The sequence below is a fragment of the Chiroxiphia lanceolata genome, chromosome 20 (assembly GCF_009829145.1).
Source record: "Chiroxiphia lanceolata isolate bChiLan1 chromosome 20, bChiLan1.pri, whole genome shotgun sequence".
In the NCBI taxonomy this organism is placed as follows: Eukaryota; Metazoa; Chordata; class Aves; order Passeriformes; family Pipridae; genus Chiroxiphia; species Chiroxiphia lanceolata.
Window position 1 is genome coordinate 9427280 of NC_045656.1, and position 15756 is coordinate 9443035.

General features: G+C 43.6%; 1 protein-coding gene across 11 annotated transcripts in view; it reads right to left on the bottom strand.

Moving 5' to 3' along the window:
• The window catches only part of BCAS3 (BCAS3 microtubule associated cell migration factor), a 319099-nt gene that overhangs the window by 172653 nt on the left and 130690 nt on the right, over positions 1-15756 (bottom strand). For all 11 annotated transcript variants that reach the window (XM_032707131.1, XM_032707129.1, XM_032707130.1 and 8 more), the window contains 3 exons: positions 12801-12901; positions 9216-9412; positions 7286-7383 (listed from right to left, as the gene is read on the bottom strand). In XM_032707131.1, coding sequence (XP_032563022.1) covers positions 7286-7383; positions 9216-9412; positions 12801-12901 — 396 coding nt within the window. The remainder of the gene's footprint in view (positions 1-7285; positions 7384-9215; positions 9413-12800; positions 12902-15756) is intronic.

Sequence of the window (15756 nt, forward strand, 5' to 3'; positions counted from 1 at the left end):
TATAAATGAAAGCTCGCCCTGAAACAACAGCAACTCTCAAATTCACTTGCAGATGGATGTTCAAATACCCCCCTTTTAACATGCACAAAGAACACTGTTTTAAAGCCACTTCAAGCAGTCCAGATTAATAGATGAGCTTAGAATCTATTACAGGCTTATAAAAATATAAAGGTTTGCAAAATGCTTCCTTTAAGCACTGCAGGAAAAGAGCAGAAATGTCAATGAACAAATACCACACGGTGTGTTATTTCTGTGCAATCTCTAAAAACACAAGTACAGACACTGAGGTTTCTGGATCTCTTGTAAGTTTAACAGTAGCTGGGAGCTCTTAGATCTCAAGCTATAATAAATATTGTATCCTACAGGAGCCCATCGGGAATCTCAGCTCATGTGTTGCTCCACGGAAGATTGTGGTGTCAGATATGATTAGAATCAACACTTTCCACTTATCCAGAGCTTTAAAGCTACCTACACACAACATTAACAACTGCTAATGACAGATAATTAGGGGCACATAAGACAATATCATATTAGGAGTGAGTTTGAACTAGTGATGTGCAAAACACCCAGGATATTGAGATTTTTATTTTTTTTTTTCCCCCCAATAAATAAACCCAAGGCACTTCTGTGCTGGACCTGCTGCTGTTTTTCAGCTGACAAACCATTATGTGAGCTGAAGGTGGCTTCCCCAACTGGAAGTCAGTTCCCAGCACTTGAGTGATGAGACACTGCAGTGGCTGCATTAATGGCCCGCGGAACACGCGCCCAGTGGGTTGTGTGACACGAGAACAACTGTCTGGGAGCAGCAGGACTGTGCCAGTGACCATTATCGTGGTCCCTGGAGGCCCCACTGCAACTTATCTTCGGGTAAGGGGAAGAAAAACCCCATTCCCTTGCGTTTGGTTGTGATGCTGGTCAGGTCACAGCTCGGCTTTCAGAGAACGTGGGAACTGCTGGGCCAAAAATCACATTATTGGCCAGATGAAGGAGGTGACCAGGTTTGGGGGATTAAGCACCTTGAGGAACTTAAATTGCTTAAAATCAAACTCAACTCAAGGCATCAGCGTCTAGAAATCATTGATTTTTGATTTTCACTTCCATCAGTGAAGTTAATTGCACGTTGCACTATTTTTTTAAGCTGATACACACTCGTGTGTTGGAGCACAACCACCTTCGAAGGGATGAACTGCTTCAGCTACTGGGAGCCTCCTCAGTTGCCCCAAAGGCAAACTGGATGAAGAGTAACAGCCCCCCCCATCACTACCTTGTGCTGTGCAGAGTGAGCTCCCACCTCCAGAACCGACTAAACCACCCACAACCATCCCAGAGAGGGAAATTAAATCAGTATATAATGATTCTGCTGCCTTTCAGTCACTGCTCCCGTGCTTGTCCTCTCTCCACTGTACTTCTCCTGCCTGGAGAAAACACCCACTGGTGTTTCAAGACATTAATGCTACTCCATGTCTCCCTGCAGCTGAGTCTTTTCCCAGCCCAGGCAATGATCCAGCAGCAAGTGCCCAGTCAGTAGTGTCAGGTCATTTTAATTTCTCCTCACATCTCTCCCCAGTCTATAGGGCATAGCTGTTTCTGGATGTAATCATGTACACTGCTTTGGCATCCTGGAGCCTGCTGAAGTCACTTCTGTCTTAAGGCTCTCTTCAAAAATCATCAGATAACATTTTCTCAAATTAGATGAAATAAATCAAGTTGAAAACATTCTAAGTACCAGAATTTTGCATTATGCAGCTCATGCACACACATGCTTAGCAAGGCAGATGAGCAGGATGGAGAGAGCAGGAGCACATGTGAGTGTGTGCTATTGCACTGAGGAAACAGATACCTGATATATCCCACAGGCTGTCACTAGTCAAGGAATAATGCATAAACTTATGCAAATCAGTAACATAATAAGCATTTTAAATAGATTTGAATTTAAATAGAATTGGGACAGGAGTTACTCCAGGAAAGAACCACAACTTAAACTCACTGAACTTTAAGCTAAGGGGATGAAGAAATCCAAACCAAGCAGTGCTGGGTACATTTTTGTGTTGCTGAACAGGTGATGGCCTCTAAGAGCAGCTTGTTCTCTGCCCATTATTAAAACCTCTCAATTGCTGTGAGGAACAGACCAAGGGCCAGACCTCTCCCTGGGCTTCAAAGCTCAGCATTATACTGAGTGCAATCTCTACCTGCCCCACCTTTATCCCAGCCAGGTAATTACAGGTTGAGGTCAAGGACTCAGCCCCTATTGATTTCATCCCTCTGCAACAAGGACCCTCCAGCCCTGCCCGGCTCCACTCAGGCACAGCAGCTCAAGCATCTGTGACATTCCCGGGCCCTTCCAGAGCCTGGGATGGGAAACCAGGCACGGCCCAGGCCTGCCAGTGATTGCCTGTGGCAGGAAGGACAGCCTGGGAATTGGTAATGTCGGTGACTTCATCTGCCAGCTGCATTCCCCACATCTTTACTACCTGAATAACTGAGCTGCGCTGCTGCCAGGCAGCACTTTGTGGTGTGCAGGGCTGGGCAATGAATATTTGATTGTGCAGACAACAGAGAAGAGCTCGGCTGCTTTAAGGTGTGACAGCACAAGTGTTGATTAAATTCCAAGGGAAGAGAGCACTGCTGGACACTAAGGATTTGTCCCGTGGTCCCTGTCTCCCAGGTGTGGGGATGAACAATGAAAGGGCCTTCACAGGCAGCAGGGAGGGAGGGAGGGGAGGCCAATTCCCTCCCCCACAGAATCCAAGTCAATCCTCCTGTTCATTAAACCCTCTGCAGGCACAGAGTTATCTGTTCATGGCCAGCCAGTCGCACACAAAAGAAAGGGAAGTACTAAATTACAAGCTGATTTTAAGTGGGCATTGATTGAAGTAACCAGAAGAGAGCTTAGTGTTGTCAGAGTTTCATACAACAGTAATAAACAAGCTTCATTAAAAAATTATGTGCATCCCTAAGAAGCACAGCCAGGTTTCAGACGAGAACATTAAGGTGCCCCCCACCCCACACACAATCAAAGAGGGGGAAAAAAATCCTCAGGATCTTTTTCTCCTACAAATTTAATTTTGTTCATTAAATAACACCATTCATTAAAATCCTTCCCACTCTAACTTCTGCTTTGGTCCCAAGCAAGAAAGAAACAAAGATTCTATTCTGTGATCCAAGCAGGAGAAGGTTGATGTAAAAAAAGAGATCAGACAACATCTTTGTCAATGTTCCCCTACACCACCAATGATGCAACCAAGTCATTATTTGGCTGCTGGGTGTCCAAAACCTCTTTGTGTGAGGGAATAAACACGACTTTTCATACACACAAATGCAGCCACTTCCCTTAGCTGAGCAGAGCTGACTCACTGAGCACACCTGAGCCCACACATGTGCTGCAGTTTGAGGGCAACACTTGCCCACACACTCAGTGCAGCTGTGTGAGCAAATTCACTGTGCTCAGGAACTGCTGCAAACCTTTTCCCTGGGGGTTCTCCAGCTCTGAACACTCAGAGTTGTCTGTACAGGTATCCCAGCCTCCCTACACCCTTAATTTTTGTGTTATGGATTATTCATGGAGCTCTATCAGCTTTGATTGTTCAGGTATGGAACACATATGATGTGCATCACTCCTCCACAGGCCATAGCATGAACATTCAGAAAGGTGCCTGGAAATACTCAACTGCATGTCTGGCCTATGCTCATATTTTCTACATTAGTCCCCACTATCCTGTAGCTCTGCTCAGCTGGCCCAAAATCAGATCTAATGCACAGCAAAAAAAAAAGGAAGAGCGTTCAATGTACACCTGTAATGCAAGATTTCCAAATCCTGCTTGCAGGGTGGTTTTCTGAAACACAAGACAGGTCATTCAGCACCAATTTTTTTTGGTCACACCACAGATTGTGGTGCAGGGTTGGCTGGTTTGGATGTGTAAAGGGTGTGACCTTCAGCTGCAGCATCTCCTGCACACGGAGCCCCCTTGAAGGTTTTTCTTTCATCTCTGGTGTCTAATAAAGTCTTAAATACAACCTGACTTACTAAGGCTCACCCCAGCTGTGTCACAGCCAGAGCACACTTTGGGAAGGAAGGACACAGAGACACTCCTGACACACAGTCAGCAGCTACTGCCTGCACAGCACTGGCTCTCCTGCTGCATTATCAGTAAAAGCTTCCTGCTTTATACAGATTTAAACTCAGTGTTGTCCCTTTAACATCTCCAACTGGCAATCTGGAACAGCAGCTGGAATTACAGTGTGTTTAATCCTTCAGGGTATATTCTCTCTGTGATGCACACGACTAAAATGTGTGCACTGAGGGACAAATGTCCAGTAGCTTTAGGTGACTGCAGCTTTGCAAACTTCCCTTCAAGATTTGATTTTAAAAAAATGAACCAGAGAAGAATATCTCAGGAGAATTTTGAGTTGAGATAACCTGCCAAATTGAAACATACCTTTCTTTTTTTTTAATTTATCCAAGGAATGGTTATAAAAACAACCATCCAAGTTGAAAATAGCATTGCAAAATTTCCTTATTGATAACAGCATTAGTTTTGTAAGGAAATCTAAAACCCATGACATACTTCTTAAAGGCAGATTTTTGAAAATTACCTGATTGTCATAAGCACAAACCCAGTTTTACAGACGTGAAAATCACGATTTAAAAAAAAAAAAGCACATAAATTTCTTATTAAATGCAACAACAGAGTTGTCACCAACGGGGGGGAGAAGGAAGGAAGCCATCAAGAATGGCAGGAGGATAATGGGAGATGATAAACATGTACTTGAAATCTTTTGCTAGGAAGAAGAAGTGATGAGTCAGATAAGCAGAGGCGCCACATGGGTTGTATCTCCAAGCAACAGGCAATGAAACCTCCAGATAAGCATCTTCATAAAGTGCAATGGGCTCAAATCACAGGTCAGAGCTGAAGAATCACTTCCTGGGTCAGCTCAGGCAGGAAAAATTTATGACCTACTTAAAAAAAAATCCTTCAAACCTAGAAATGTATTTTCCATAAAGAACATCAGCCACTCGGGGCACGCCCTGGGAACAGCAGGAAATGGGAATAATTGCAGCACCAAAATGCAATGGTGTGCATGAGCAGTGTTTAAATAAAACCTTCACACCCAGAGCTGAGCTCAGTGTCATTTTCTGCACATCTCAGAGATGGGAAGAGGAGAAAATGAGCATAAAACACTCTACTTTGCTGGGCCCTGGTACAAGAACATCTCAAAATCTCAGAACACAGTGTATGTTTTTTCCTTGTGTCTCCTTTACTCTGTAGCAGAATTCACAGCCCTGCACCATCACACATAATCCAAAATTTGCACTAATTTCTGCATGGGAAAGGACAAGGCTCAGGCAATACAAAAACTGATAATAGATGGTGAAGTCCCTGAATCAAAAGTCAATTCAAATCCAACCTGTCTGGCAGTGAAGTAAATAAATCCCTGCCATCAGCATGTCCCTTAGAAAACCCATGTATTGTTTATAAGAAACTTATGAGGTGCTACAACAAAACTGAGTCACTGCTGTACAGTAAATATATCTTCAGCATCCTAAAAACTTATACAATGGACTGTAATATGGACACATGTTAAAGGCATTAAAAATGGAACTTCATCACCTTCACATGGGCCAATTCATATTAAAGCCCCATCCACACCTCAGGAAAAGTTGTTTAGCATGGAAGAGCTACAAGTCCTACGTGTTCATTGCTTCTACTGGAGGTGGAATAACAGTTTCAGAATGGTCATATTTCAGAATTATTACACATCCCTGTTACAGGTAAAGGTACTGCCCCTGCACACGAGGGAAAATTCCCCACCCTGATAATCCTGATATCTCTTTCTGTACCAGCTGATAGGGAGGAACAGCTCTGCCATTAATCACTCTGAATCTCCAGTGTCACACACACAGACAGAAGCACTCCTGTGATTCAAACTTGTAACCTTTCAGGGCTAACAGGTATAGATGAACCAGTCCAAAAAAAAAAATCATAATGGATGCATCGATGTTCTCTTCTGGATCAAACAATTATTTTCAAAATTACTCTGCCTTGTAGTAAAAGAAACAAAATTCCCCTTAAACAACCAACATCAGATGTTTGTCTAAGCTCAATGTGAATTAATTTAATGACTTTTAAATATTTGAAAATGGAATTTATAATGACAATTCTCAATATCCAAAGTAAACGTGGTTATTATCGAACTCAGTTATAAACACATATAAGAAATACCCTGCAATACCCAAATAAATTCATTTGGCAAACAATGGAGTGTGTTGGACTCAGCATTTACATCAATAGCAGAGTCTGAAACAGGAGCTTTTATTTTAACTCTCTTTAAACCACCCTTCAGAACCCCGTTTCTGTATGTGTTACAGTCTCTCTTTACAGTTTAACCTCAATCCAATCAGCAGCCTCCAGGGATTTTCAAATCGCTAAAGATTAAAATCCTCTCTGACTTGACTGTTTGACTAATGCTGTGTGTTTAATAATTCTACTTGTGAGAGATTTTATTTGACAAAATCCTGCTGTGTGGACCCTCAGACGCTGCACAGCTGCACTGGAATATAAAGCTCTGCTGCCCTTGTTTCTTTAGACAGGCTACACTCCACCACTGAGGGGAAAAAGAGAACTTTATAGTACATATATTACTCTGTTGATATTAACATAACCACTGTGGTATTAAATTTACACACTCCTTCAGAGCAGAGTAGTGAAAATGTGCCCATTACACAAACATCAGATAAACTCTCCTGTTGTCCTGACTGTTCACAGAAATCAATTACATTTATGATTACATTTCAATGAAAGCTCTTTTATAAATGAGATGGAACTGTAATATTCTCTGCTTCGGGCATTCATTAATAAAAGCAGTTCAGTGTTAGTATTTGTAAATGTTCTGCTTTTTAGTTTAGGCAGATTTCAGCATTCTAGAGCTCGTGTTAAACCTCACGTAAACAGTGTGTCCAGATCTTACCACAGCGCTGCGACTTCACATTTGAGTGGTAAGAGGGGAAAAAAACCCCAAAAACAACAAGTCCTCATTATGGCAGCACTCAGTGAGTATTTGTATAACAGCACTTACCCCGGTGTACAGCTGAAAATCACAATACCCCTCAAGCCTGTGGCAATGGTTAGTGAACATTTCTCAGAGAAAAAACCAGCAGGTTGATGAACATTGACTGAAAATCACGATACCCCTCAAGTCTGTGGCCATGGTTAGTGAACATTTACCAGAGAAAAAAACCAGCAGGTCGATGAACACCACAGAAAACGAGAAATGAAGGTGTTCCTACCTGAAGTAGCATCGATGACTGTGGAGACCCCTCTGCGGTCGGCCGCGGGCCGCGGTGACCCCGGCATGCTGACGGGCTCCGAGCGCACCGGCTGGATCCTGCAGGACACACACAGTCACCTCTGGGCACAGCCAGGCCTGATCCTGTCCCTCAACCAGTTGGAACCATCAACCATCGACTGTTTGTTTTGAAATGTGCTCGAAGTTGTTGAAAACTTTGGTTTCCCTTCTCCCAAGATTTGGAGAATCCATCTGGAGATGGACTGAGGCTCACACAAAGGGAGTGTTCCCGACGGGAGCTCTCAGGGAGCCTCAAATGGAAGTGCTCACCCCACCCAAGCTGCTTAAAAAGCCTCCAGCACCTCCTCAACAGCAGGTGTTGCCACTTTAGGGGAAACGACTTGTTTGTAACTGCCCACTCCTTTAGTAACATAGATCCACAGGAGTATTTTTTGGGACTTACACAAAGGGAGTATTCCCAAGGCATGGCTCAGATGGGAGCTCTCAGGGGGTCTCAAAGAGAAAGCTCACCCTACCCAAACTGCTTAAAAAGCCTCCATTTTTTTTGGTAATTTTAGGAGAGAAGACTCATTTATAGCTGTTCATTCCTTTTGTAACACAGACCCATATTAGTATTTTTTGAGACTTACACAAAGGGAGTATTCCCAAGGCATGGTTCAGATGGGAGCTCTCAGGGGGTCTCAAAGAGAAAGCTCACTCCACCCAAACAGGTTAAAAAGCCTCCTTCACCTTCTGAACAGCAGCATTTTTTTTTTGATAATTTTAGGAGAAAAGACTCATTTGTAATTGTTCATTCCTCTTGTAACATAGATTCATATTAATATTTTTTGAGACTTACACAAAGGGAGTATTCCCAAGGCATGGCTCAGATGGGAGCTCTCATGGAACCTCAAAGGGAAAAGTTCACCCCACCCAAACTGCTTAAAAAGCCTCCAGCACCCCCTCAACAGCAGGTGTTGTCACTTTAGGAGAAAAGGCTCATTTGTAATTGCCCACCCTTTTTGTAACATGGATCCACATGAGTATTTTTTATTTCAGTTTTCTTTCTTCATACACACACACATATATACAATAAAAAATAATATGTTTGACAGCCATATCCTTACTCATGGCAATAATTACAAACAAGGAGAAATCACACCTTTCAAACCCATGGATTTCCAGTCCAAGGACAGTCTGCCCAGTTTTAATGGGATTAGTCATAATATCCATCTCTCTTATTTTACTGCTAAGAGTTTCAGACAGAGTCCCAAACCATCCAAGTCCCTACCACAGAATTCTGGACTCCAAATCACATGAGGAGTCAGAAGCATGGAAACTTGTTAGATCTGGAGTTCCTGGACACAAACACATGGTGCATAAAGCTCTTCTACAAACCACCAGTAAATACAAACCCACAGTTACCTTCACTCTCCTTCCTTCCCTTCCCTAGGCCCCAGTTCCAAATCAGCCAATGTCTAAAACCAGAAGAATTAAATACATGAAAAAGAATTACAGGGAAGGGACCAAAGGAAGGGAAAAAACCAAAAACCAGGGAGCAGGAAAACATTCCAGAAGTTCAATTACTGTTCCAACACACTGACCGCTGATAGTCAGTGTCTAAATCCATGGCACAAAGCTCCCACTCATGGCTGAGAAAATGGATTTATTAGAGGATGCTGAGCAAGGCCACCAGGCTTTGTCCTGTCTTTCCCTGTCGTGTGCCCAAGAAGGGGCAGCAAAAGGAACCTGAGCTGCTTGGCCTGCAGTGGATTTTTACTGCGGGTGAGTCACGCGCTCTTCGGAGACTTTCATCTGGACAAGCCTGGTGAAAGCTGTGACACATCCTGCACAGATGGCCCCGTTTAAGCAGGAGGCGAGTTATTCACACAGCAAATGTGAAGCAGCTTGGAAAGGGGTTGTGTTTTTACCTGAGACTGTTGAGATCGAGATCGTCGGTGTCGAAGTCCAGCAGCGGCTGGGGGGTGTCGCTGGGGCCGTGCGACTGCAGCACCGACGAGCTGGAGGAGATGACGGTGGTTTGGCCTGAGGGGTGGATTGTTTTGAACTGGAACTGGGGGCCCATCCACAGGCGTCGGTGGGGCCCCGTGTGAGTCACTATTTCGACCTGTGGGAAATGATTAATGCAACGAGTGGTTCCCTCCGAACGCTGAGCGCCCGGAGCCCGGCCGCGTTCAAGGGAAAAGGGTGTTCGGAGCCATCCATCTGGAGGAGGGTCTAACAAGGGAAAGTTTGGAATGTCTTTGCTAGAGAAAAGGTCTTTTAGCCAAAGCCAAGAGCTTCTGGCAGAGCCTTAAAGTCCATGAACCTCCAGCCTGAGGACACTGAACCCCGGTTCTTAAATTGTTCTGAAGACTGACGCTCCATCCTGGCCATCCCCTCACCTGCTCCTGCTCATTCCTCCACTTGCCAGGATGAAATATGTGCTCTAACTCGAACACAATGAAACTGCCATTGTGGTGTAACCAACAGGGGATCACATTCCTGCCTAAATCCGCATGGAGCAGCCAGAGAAACCCCCATCCTGACCAGGGCAAGGGATGCTCTTTGGGGAATCTCATTGCAGCTGCTTTGTGGAAGTTCACACCTTTAACAGCGCTGCTTCCCACGGACACAGCGCGAGCTGGATTTCAAATCCAAGCTCCTAATTCCTGTTGGCACATGTGAGGAGATGGCTGGCAGGGAGCATCTTGCTGGGAAGCACAAGGGTTGTAACCGAGAGCGATGGGAAGTGCCCTGGGATGAGCCCGGGTCATGTCATCACGAGTAACACAAACGAGGGTGTGCCACAGAAGGGCAGCCACACACAAATACACTCATTTAACCAAAACTCTGACAATTAAACCAGAGGTGGGGTGCTTGTGTGCAGTGAACAACTGCCCAGTATTATAGAATAGGCATATTTGGGATATTTACTGCATGTACATGCAGAGAGACAAAAGCTTCACAGCTCCAAGGCTGCTTCCAAAAGGCACAGAGGATTCCTGTGGTGTGTCTAACAATAACTTCAAATATTCAACTTTTCCTCTGGGTACTTGCTCCCTGTGAGAGCCTGGATATGAACTTTGGAAAAATAAGTTATTTCAGTAAATGAAGCATCCAAAATATTTTAAAAATGTCTTTTCACACTGATAACTGTAAATGTGATGAGCAGCAATTCTGATAAAGTCTTAAATAAGGCAACTATAGGACTGCAAACAACCAGGAAAATTTCAGATGGTAACTGGAAAATTAGGTCTTGTAATTAAATAGGTAAACAAAGCATAGAACTTCTGTAATTATAGAATAGAATCATTAAAGCTGGAAAGATCATACAATACAACACCAAAAATCAAAAAGAGCTTTTAAAAATCAGAAAAGGGGAATATGAAACGAAAATATTAAGCTCTGGCGAACTCACACTTTTAAGATAAAAAAAAAGTCTATTAAATTCCTATCAATTCTGCTAAAATAACAAACAGCAGAAATGCAACTCAATGAGGGAATTCAGGAAAATAGGTTTTGTATACACACATGGCAGAGATGTCCACCAGCAGTGATTGTCAAGCTTTAAGAGGCAGTTTGAAACGCTGGATGCTGGTGAAAGACAACAACCCCCCCCAGCCTGGGCAGCGCTGTTTCCATCCCTGCATTTCTCTCAGCCTAACTCAGCTTGGCTGCAGCCGTTTCTGAGGCAAGTGGCTTTTATGTAGCAGTGTAAATTAGGCCACAGATAAAGTAATCTGTATATTTTAAGCTTGAAACCATCAGTGTCACAGAGCCGAGAGGTAAACAGATGCCTCTGCAATTTTACTGAGGCTACGGCCAGATGTTCCTATTCACTCTCCTGTTGTGTGCAGGACAAACATATTGTATCTACTTCCCACTGACAGCACACATTACCCACTGTTCTAATTGAAAAGTTGAAGTGAAGGGCGGTGTTTTTTCGCTGCATGCTGTTACTGTTGATAACAACACTTTAATTTTGAAAAGCACACTTGCACTTCGGGCTTAATCTGAAGTGGCTTTGCTCGGGGAGCGGCAGCGTCTCCGTGCTCCGAGGGCTATCACCACCCCCTCACTCAGCAAAAATTAAACATTCTGGAAGCATCCTTGGAATTATCTGCCTTCTGTGACATCAGCTGGGACTTTTATTTATTTATTTTTTTGCACTGTAAATATATTTGCTCTTTCAGAGGGATGGGTGTGATGAAGTTCAAGAGGTCTTAAGTTCCGCTGACACCTTTTATGGTCCAAGAATTAGTAATAAACAGACACCCATAAGGTAGATTTACCTTAACCTCTTTTTCCTGCAGTTTCCTGCTATACCACAAAGTCACCAGAAGAGTAAAATAACTCTCCAAAAAGTACTGGAGAGGTGGAAAACTACAGCTGAGATCTTGCCCCAGCGAGCTCAGGGACAGAAGTCCTGCTGGCTGCCTTGACTGAGTCGTTCCACCACCTTTGTGCTGTGAGAAATTAGACCCAGCACAGACAAATGAGATGTCTCAATGTGCAGCCACAGCTGGAACCCCAGGCCAGGGAAGTGGATTCCCATGGCAGGATTCCCCAGTGAATGTGCTCCTGGACAGGTGGAAGCCTAACCTCTCATTGTAGGAGAAAGCTGTGTATGATTTATTCACCAGTGGGAGAAGCAAATCCCATCCATGAATATTTCATATTTATGCCATACACCCCAGCAACACATTTAATGCATCACTCCCATAACAACATTGTTCCTAAACCAAAGGAAACCCACCTAATTTGTCAGGATGAATTCCATGGATCAGGCACCTTGTAATTGCTTTGGCAAATCCAGAGCATTTGTAAATGTTATTTATTTATTTAGCTCTAACCTTTTATTTCTAACAGGAATTAATTCTCAGTGTATTATTCATGACCTACATTCTTAAACTGAACTTCTGTTTTGAGCCAAATGGTCAAGTATTTACTGAGTTCTTAAAGAGGAGCTTCATTGACTGAGACAAAGCAAGAATGGATAAAAACACAAAGATTTGACCTCATATAAAAATATTCCACCAAGCAGGATGATTTCAAAGCAATACAGTGTTTATATCTAGCTATAACTCACAGGAATTATCAGCAGGAAATGCAGATAACCAGAAAAGGAAGGAAGTAAACCATTTTTATGGTAAAATGCAGCACAATCACCACCCAAAAGACATTTTGCCAAGCCAACCTCCTTTATCCACGTCTGTCAGGAGAAAGAGGGAGAGAGGTAACTTGCTGTTGCCAGCTGAAACTTCCCACTTCATCCTGAGCTTCCCAAAGATGTGATTGTGTCAGTAACGATGGGGCTTTGTTTTTATCTAATTTGTTTAAAATGTAGAGGCCACCAAACTCACACCACGTTAAACCTGGAGCGAACAAGTTTTACCCACAGCAACACCCCTGGTCGTTGGAAGCTCACTTCCCATTTGGAGGGGAAGGTGTTAAATTTACTTCCAGTGGCTACTATTCCTGTTTTCCTGAACTGGAACACCCTGGAAGTGTACCTGGGACAGCCACTCCTCGTCCTCCTGCCCGCTGTGGTCGGAGGCCAAGCTGTCGTACGACTCGTGCCGGGTGATGGGCCCAGGGCTCCCCGGTGGCACCACTGAAAAAGAGCCAAAAGAAGATGAAAAATCAGATCCCCTGTTAAATTAATAAAAATCAGATCCACTGTTCAATGAATAATATAATAACTTTTTCAATAAGTTATTGGTACAGCAATTTTCCTAAAATCTGCGACAACAGATTTCCTAGAAGCGCAGAAAGAGCTCAAATGTTGACATCAAAAGGGATGACAAGATTCCTGTTCTTCAACTTGGATGCATCCATAGAGCCACTGGGAAAACCCATTGGCTCTTCTCCTTTTAACCTTAAGTTCTTAAAACACTGAAGTATTTTTACAGTCACACAATTTTAAAATCACTCAAAGTTTTGAAAATTATTTTTTGCAAATTAATTTTTCAAAACTGTGTTATTGCAGGGTCGACCTTTCTGTGTCAGTTTTCCAACCACTACAAATGTTTACAGCCATGCTGTAAACCCCCCAATAACTGGGGTTTTAATGGCAAAGCATAAATACCCATAAATACAGAGCGGTGCCTCTGGAATGTGAACAGCACAGGGGCTGCAGAAATCCATGGAATAAAGGGAATCTCATCCTGCTTGTGTGAGTGGGTGTCTCAAGCTATGGAGCCATGAGATACCATGCCTTAGATATTGGGAAGGAATTCTTGGCTGTCAGGGTGGGGAGGCCCTGGCAAAAGTTGCCCAGAGAAGCTGTGGCTGCCCCATCCCTGGAAGTGTCCAAGGCCAGGTTGGACAAGGAGCAACCTGGGATAGTAGGAGGTGTCCCTGCCCATGGCAGGGGCTGGAATAGATGATCTTTAAGGTCCCTTCCAACCCAAACCATTCCATGCTTCCATGATCTGCCACACTCCCTGCACATACCCCTCCACAGCCCCAGCAGTGTCTCTTCACCAGTTTTCAGACAATATAAAAACTGCCTTCAACTGCTCCATTACAGCCATGTCAGACCTCAGTCAACAACTTTGGGATGTGTCTGTCTAGTCCACACCAAACTCCTTTCAAGAGAACACATAGCCCCCTTCCTGGGTCACAAACACCTGAGGACTCCCAGGAAAATCTGAATATGAAACCACAGTGCCCAAACTTAAGGTCTATATTTGAAACCAAAGAAACAAACCCTTATTTTGACACGTTTTGCTGTTGCCCTGATGTTCCCCACATCCCCTGGCTCCCTCCACTAAATCCTCCTGCCTGTTCCAGAGGGCACAGCTGATCAACTGCAGGCTTTCCTGTTATTGAGCTCCCTGACAGGCTCTTCGTGGCTCCAGCAGATGGTTTTGCTTTCAAACCAACGGGAACTTTATGGACTGTTCTGAATTTTTTTTGTTCTTTCTATCCCAGGGGCAACTACTAGAGCTGTCAAGATTAGGGAAGCTGCAAAAACACAGCCCAGGGAGCAGCATCCCCCCTGCTTGCTCACCGGATTTCTCCCTCGTGGAATGACTTCTGCATTTTCCTGGAGCTTCGAGACAGCTTTACAGTAAGGAAGAAATTATTAAAAAAAAATAAATTAAAAAGCTGAAAAAAAAATTATCAGTTTGGATGCTGTGCTGCAAGGCTCTTCCTGAGGAATCACAGCTTTGCACAGGTCTTGTGCCTCCCTGCAGCTCCCGAGCGCGGCGTTAACTCTTTCCACCCAAAAAGTGACGACATGCTGAATTCCACGGAAAAGCTCTGCCTCAGAGTTCACCAGCAGGGCAGCACTGATAAAGCCTCAGCTGGGGTCAGCCCTCAGTAATTTATTTGCCTATTTAATAAACCAGTGTTTCTGTCCCACACTATCACAAAAGTAGCATTTAGAGGGGCAGGTTTGGATCCGTATCTGGGACCCGTAATGCTGCTCCCGGTCTCCACTCCCACCATTCCCAGTGTGCTGGGAGATTGGACTTTCTAAGACAAGTGATCCTTGCTGGAGATTTGCCATCCCTGTGCTGCTTATTCCACATATGCATATGGTCATTTTTTTTTTCAAGTTAAAAATGCCCTTGAAGTTACAGGAACAAACACGGTCTGAAAATGCAAACCCCATTTCCCCCCCTCATTTCTGGGTCACACACCTCTCACATCAGTATCAAGTTCCAAGATGAGATTAATTTAAGCCCAGAGGGACATTTCCAGGAATTTGAGCTCAAAAGTAATCTTTTATCTTCCAGCTTAATTCTTTGAAAATCTGAATTCACACTGGAAATTACAGCAGCCTCTCCCCCATCAGTGGGGCTTTTCTTAAGCTGCAGCAAAGAATTGTTTCAATTTCCCAAGAATTTCACTATCAGACAGGATATAAAATAATTAAATTAAATTATTCCGAAGCTTTGCAGCAAGTAGTGTTTTTTCTGGCACTCCTGGAATTCCTCTTTCATTGGAATAAGTCACAAATGGAGCACACACAGACCAGGAGCAAGCAAACCTTTGCTGCACAGAGGTATTTTACTGGCAATTGCAGGTGGTTTGCACCTTCCTCAAATAATCAATTCAATGCCCTGTGTCAGAGCTGTGCCAATTTTTAACCTTTTCTGTTCTTACACCAACATCTGGAACAAACATATATCAAATATCAGAGTGCAACTGAGTTTGTTTAATTGAGAAATACACAAATGGGAAGTGAAAAAGTACAAAGAAAACGAGCGTTTATTAAAAATCTAAGGTGAGAATTAGAACATACAACTTCTGTCCACGCAGTATGGCAGGACATGAGTTTCTAAAGTCTGCTTGTAAAGGCTAATAAATCTAAAAATAAGCATCCAAAGGCACTTCTGAAAAACTGCACTGGTACCTGCAGCAAAAATCAGGGTTTGGCCATAAATATTTGGCAAGGGGCAAAAACCAGCTCTGAGCTGCCCAAAAGGAAGAGTAGCACCTTTAAGCTCTGTCCTC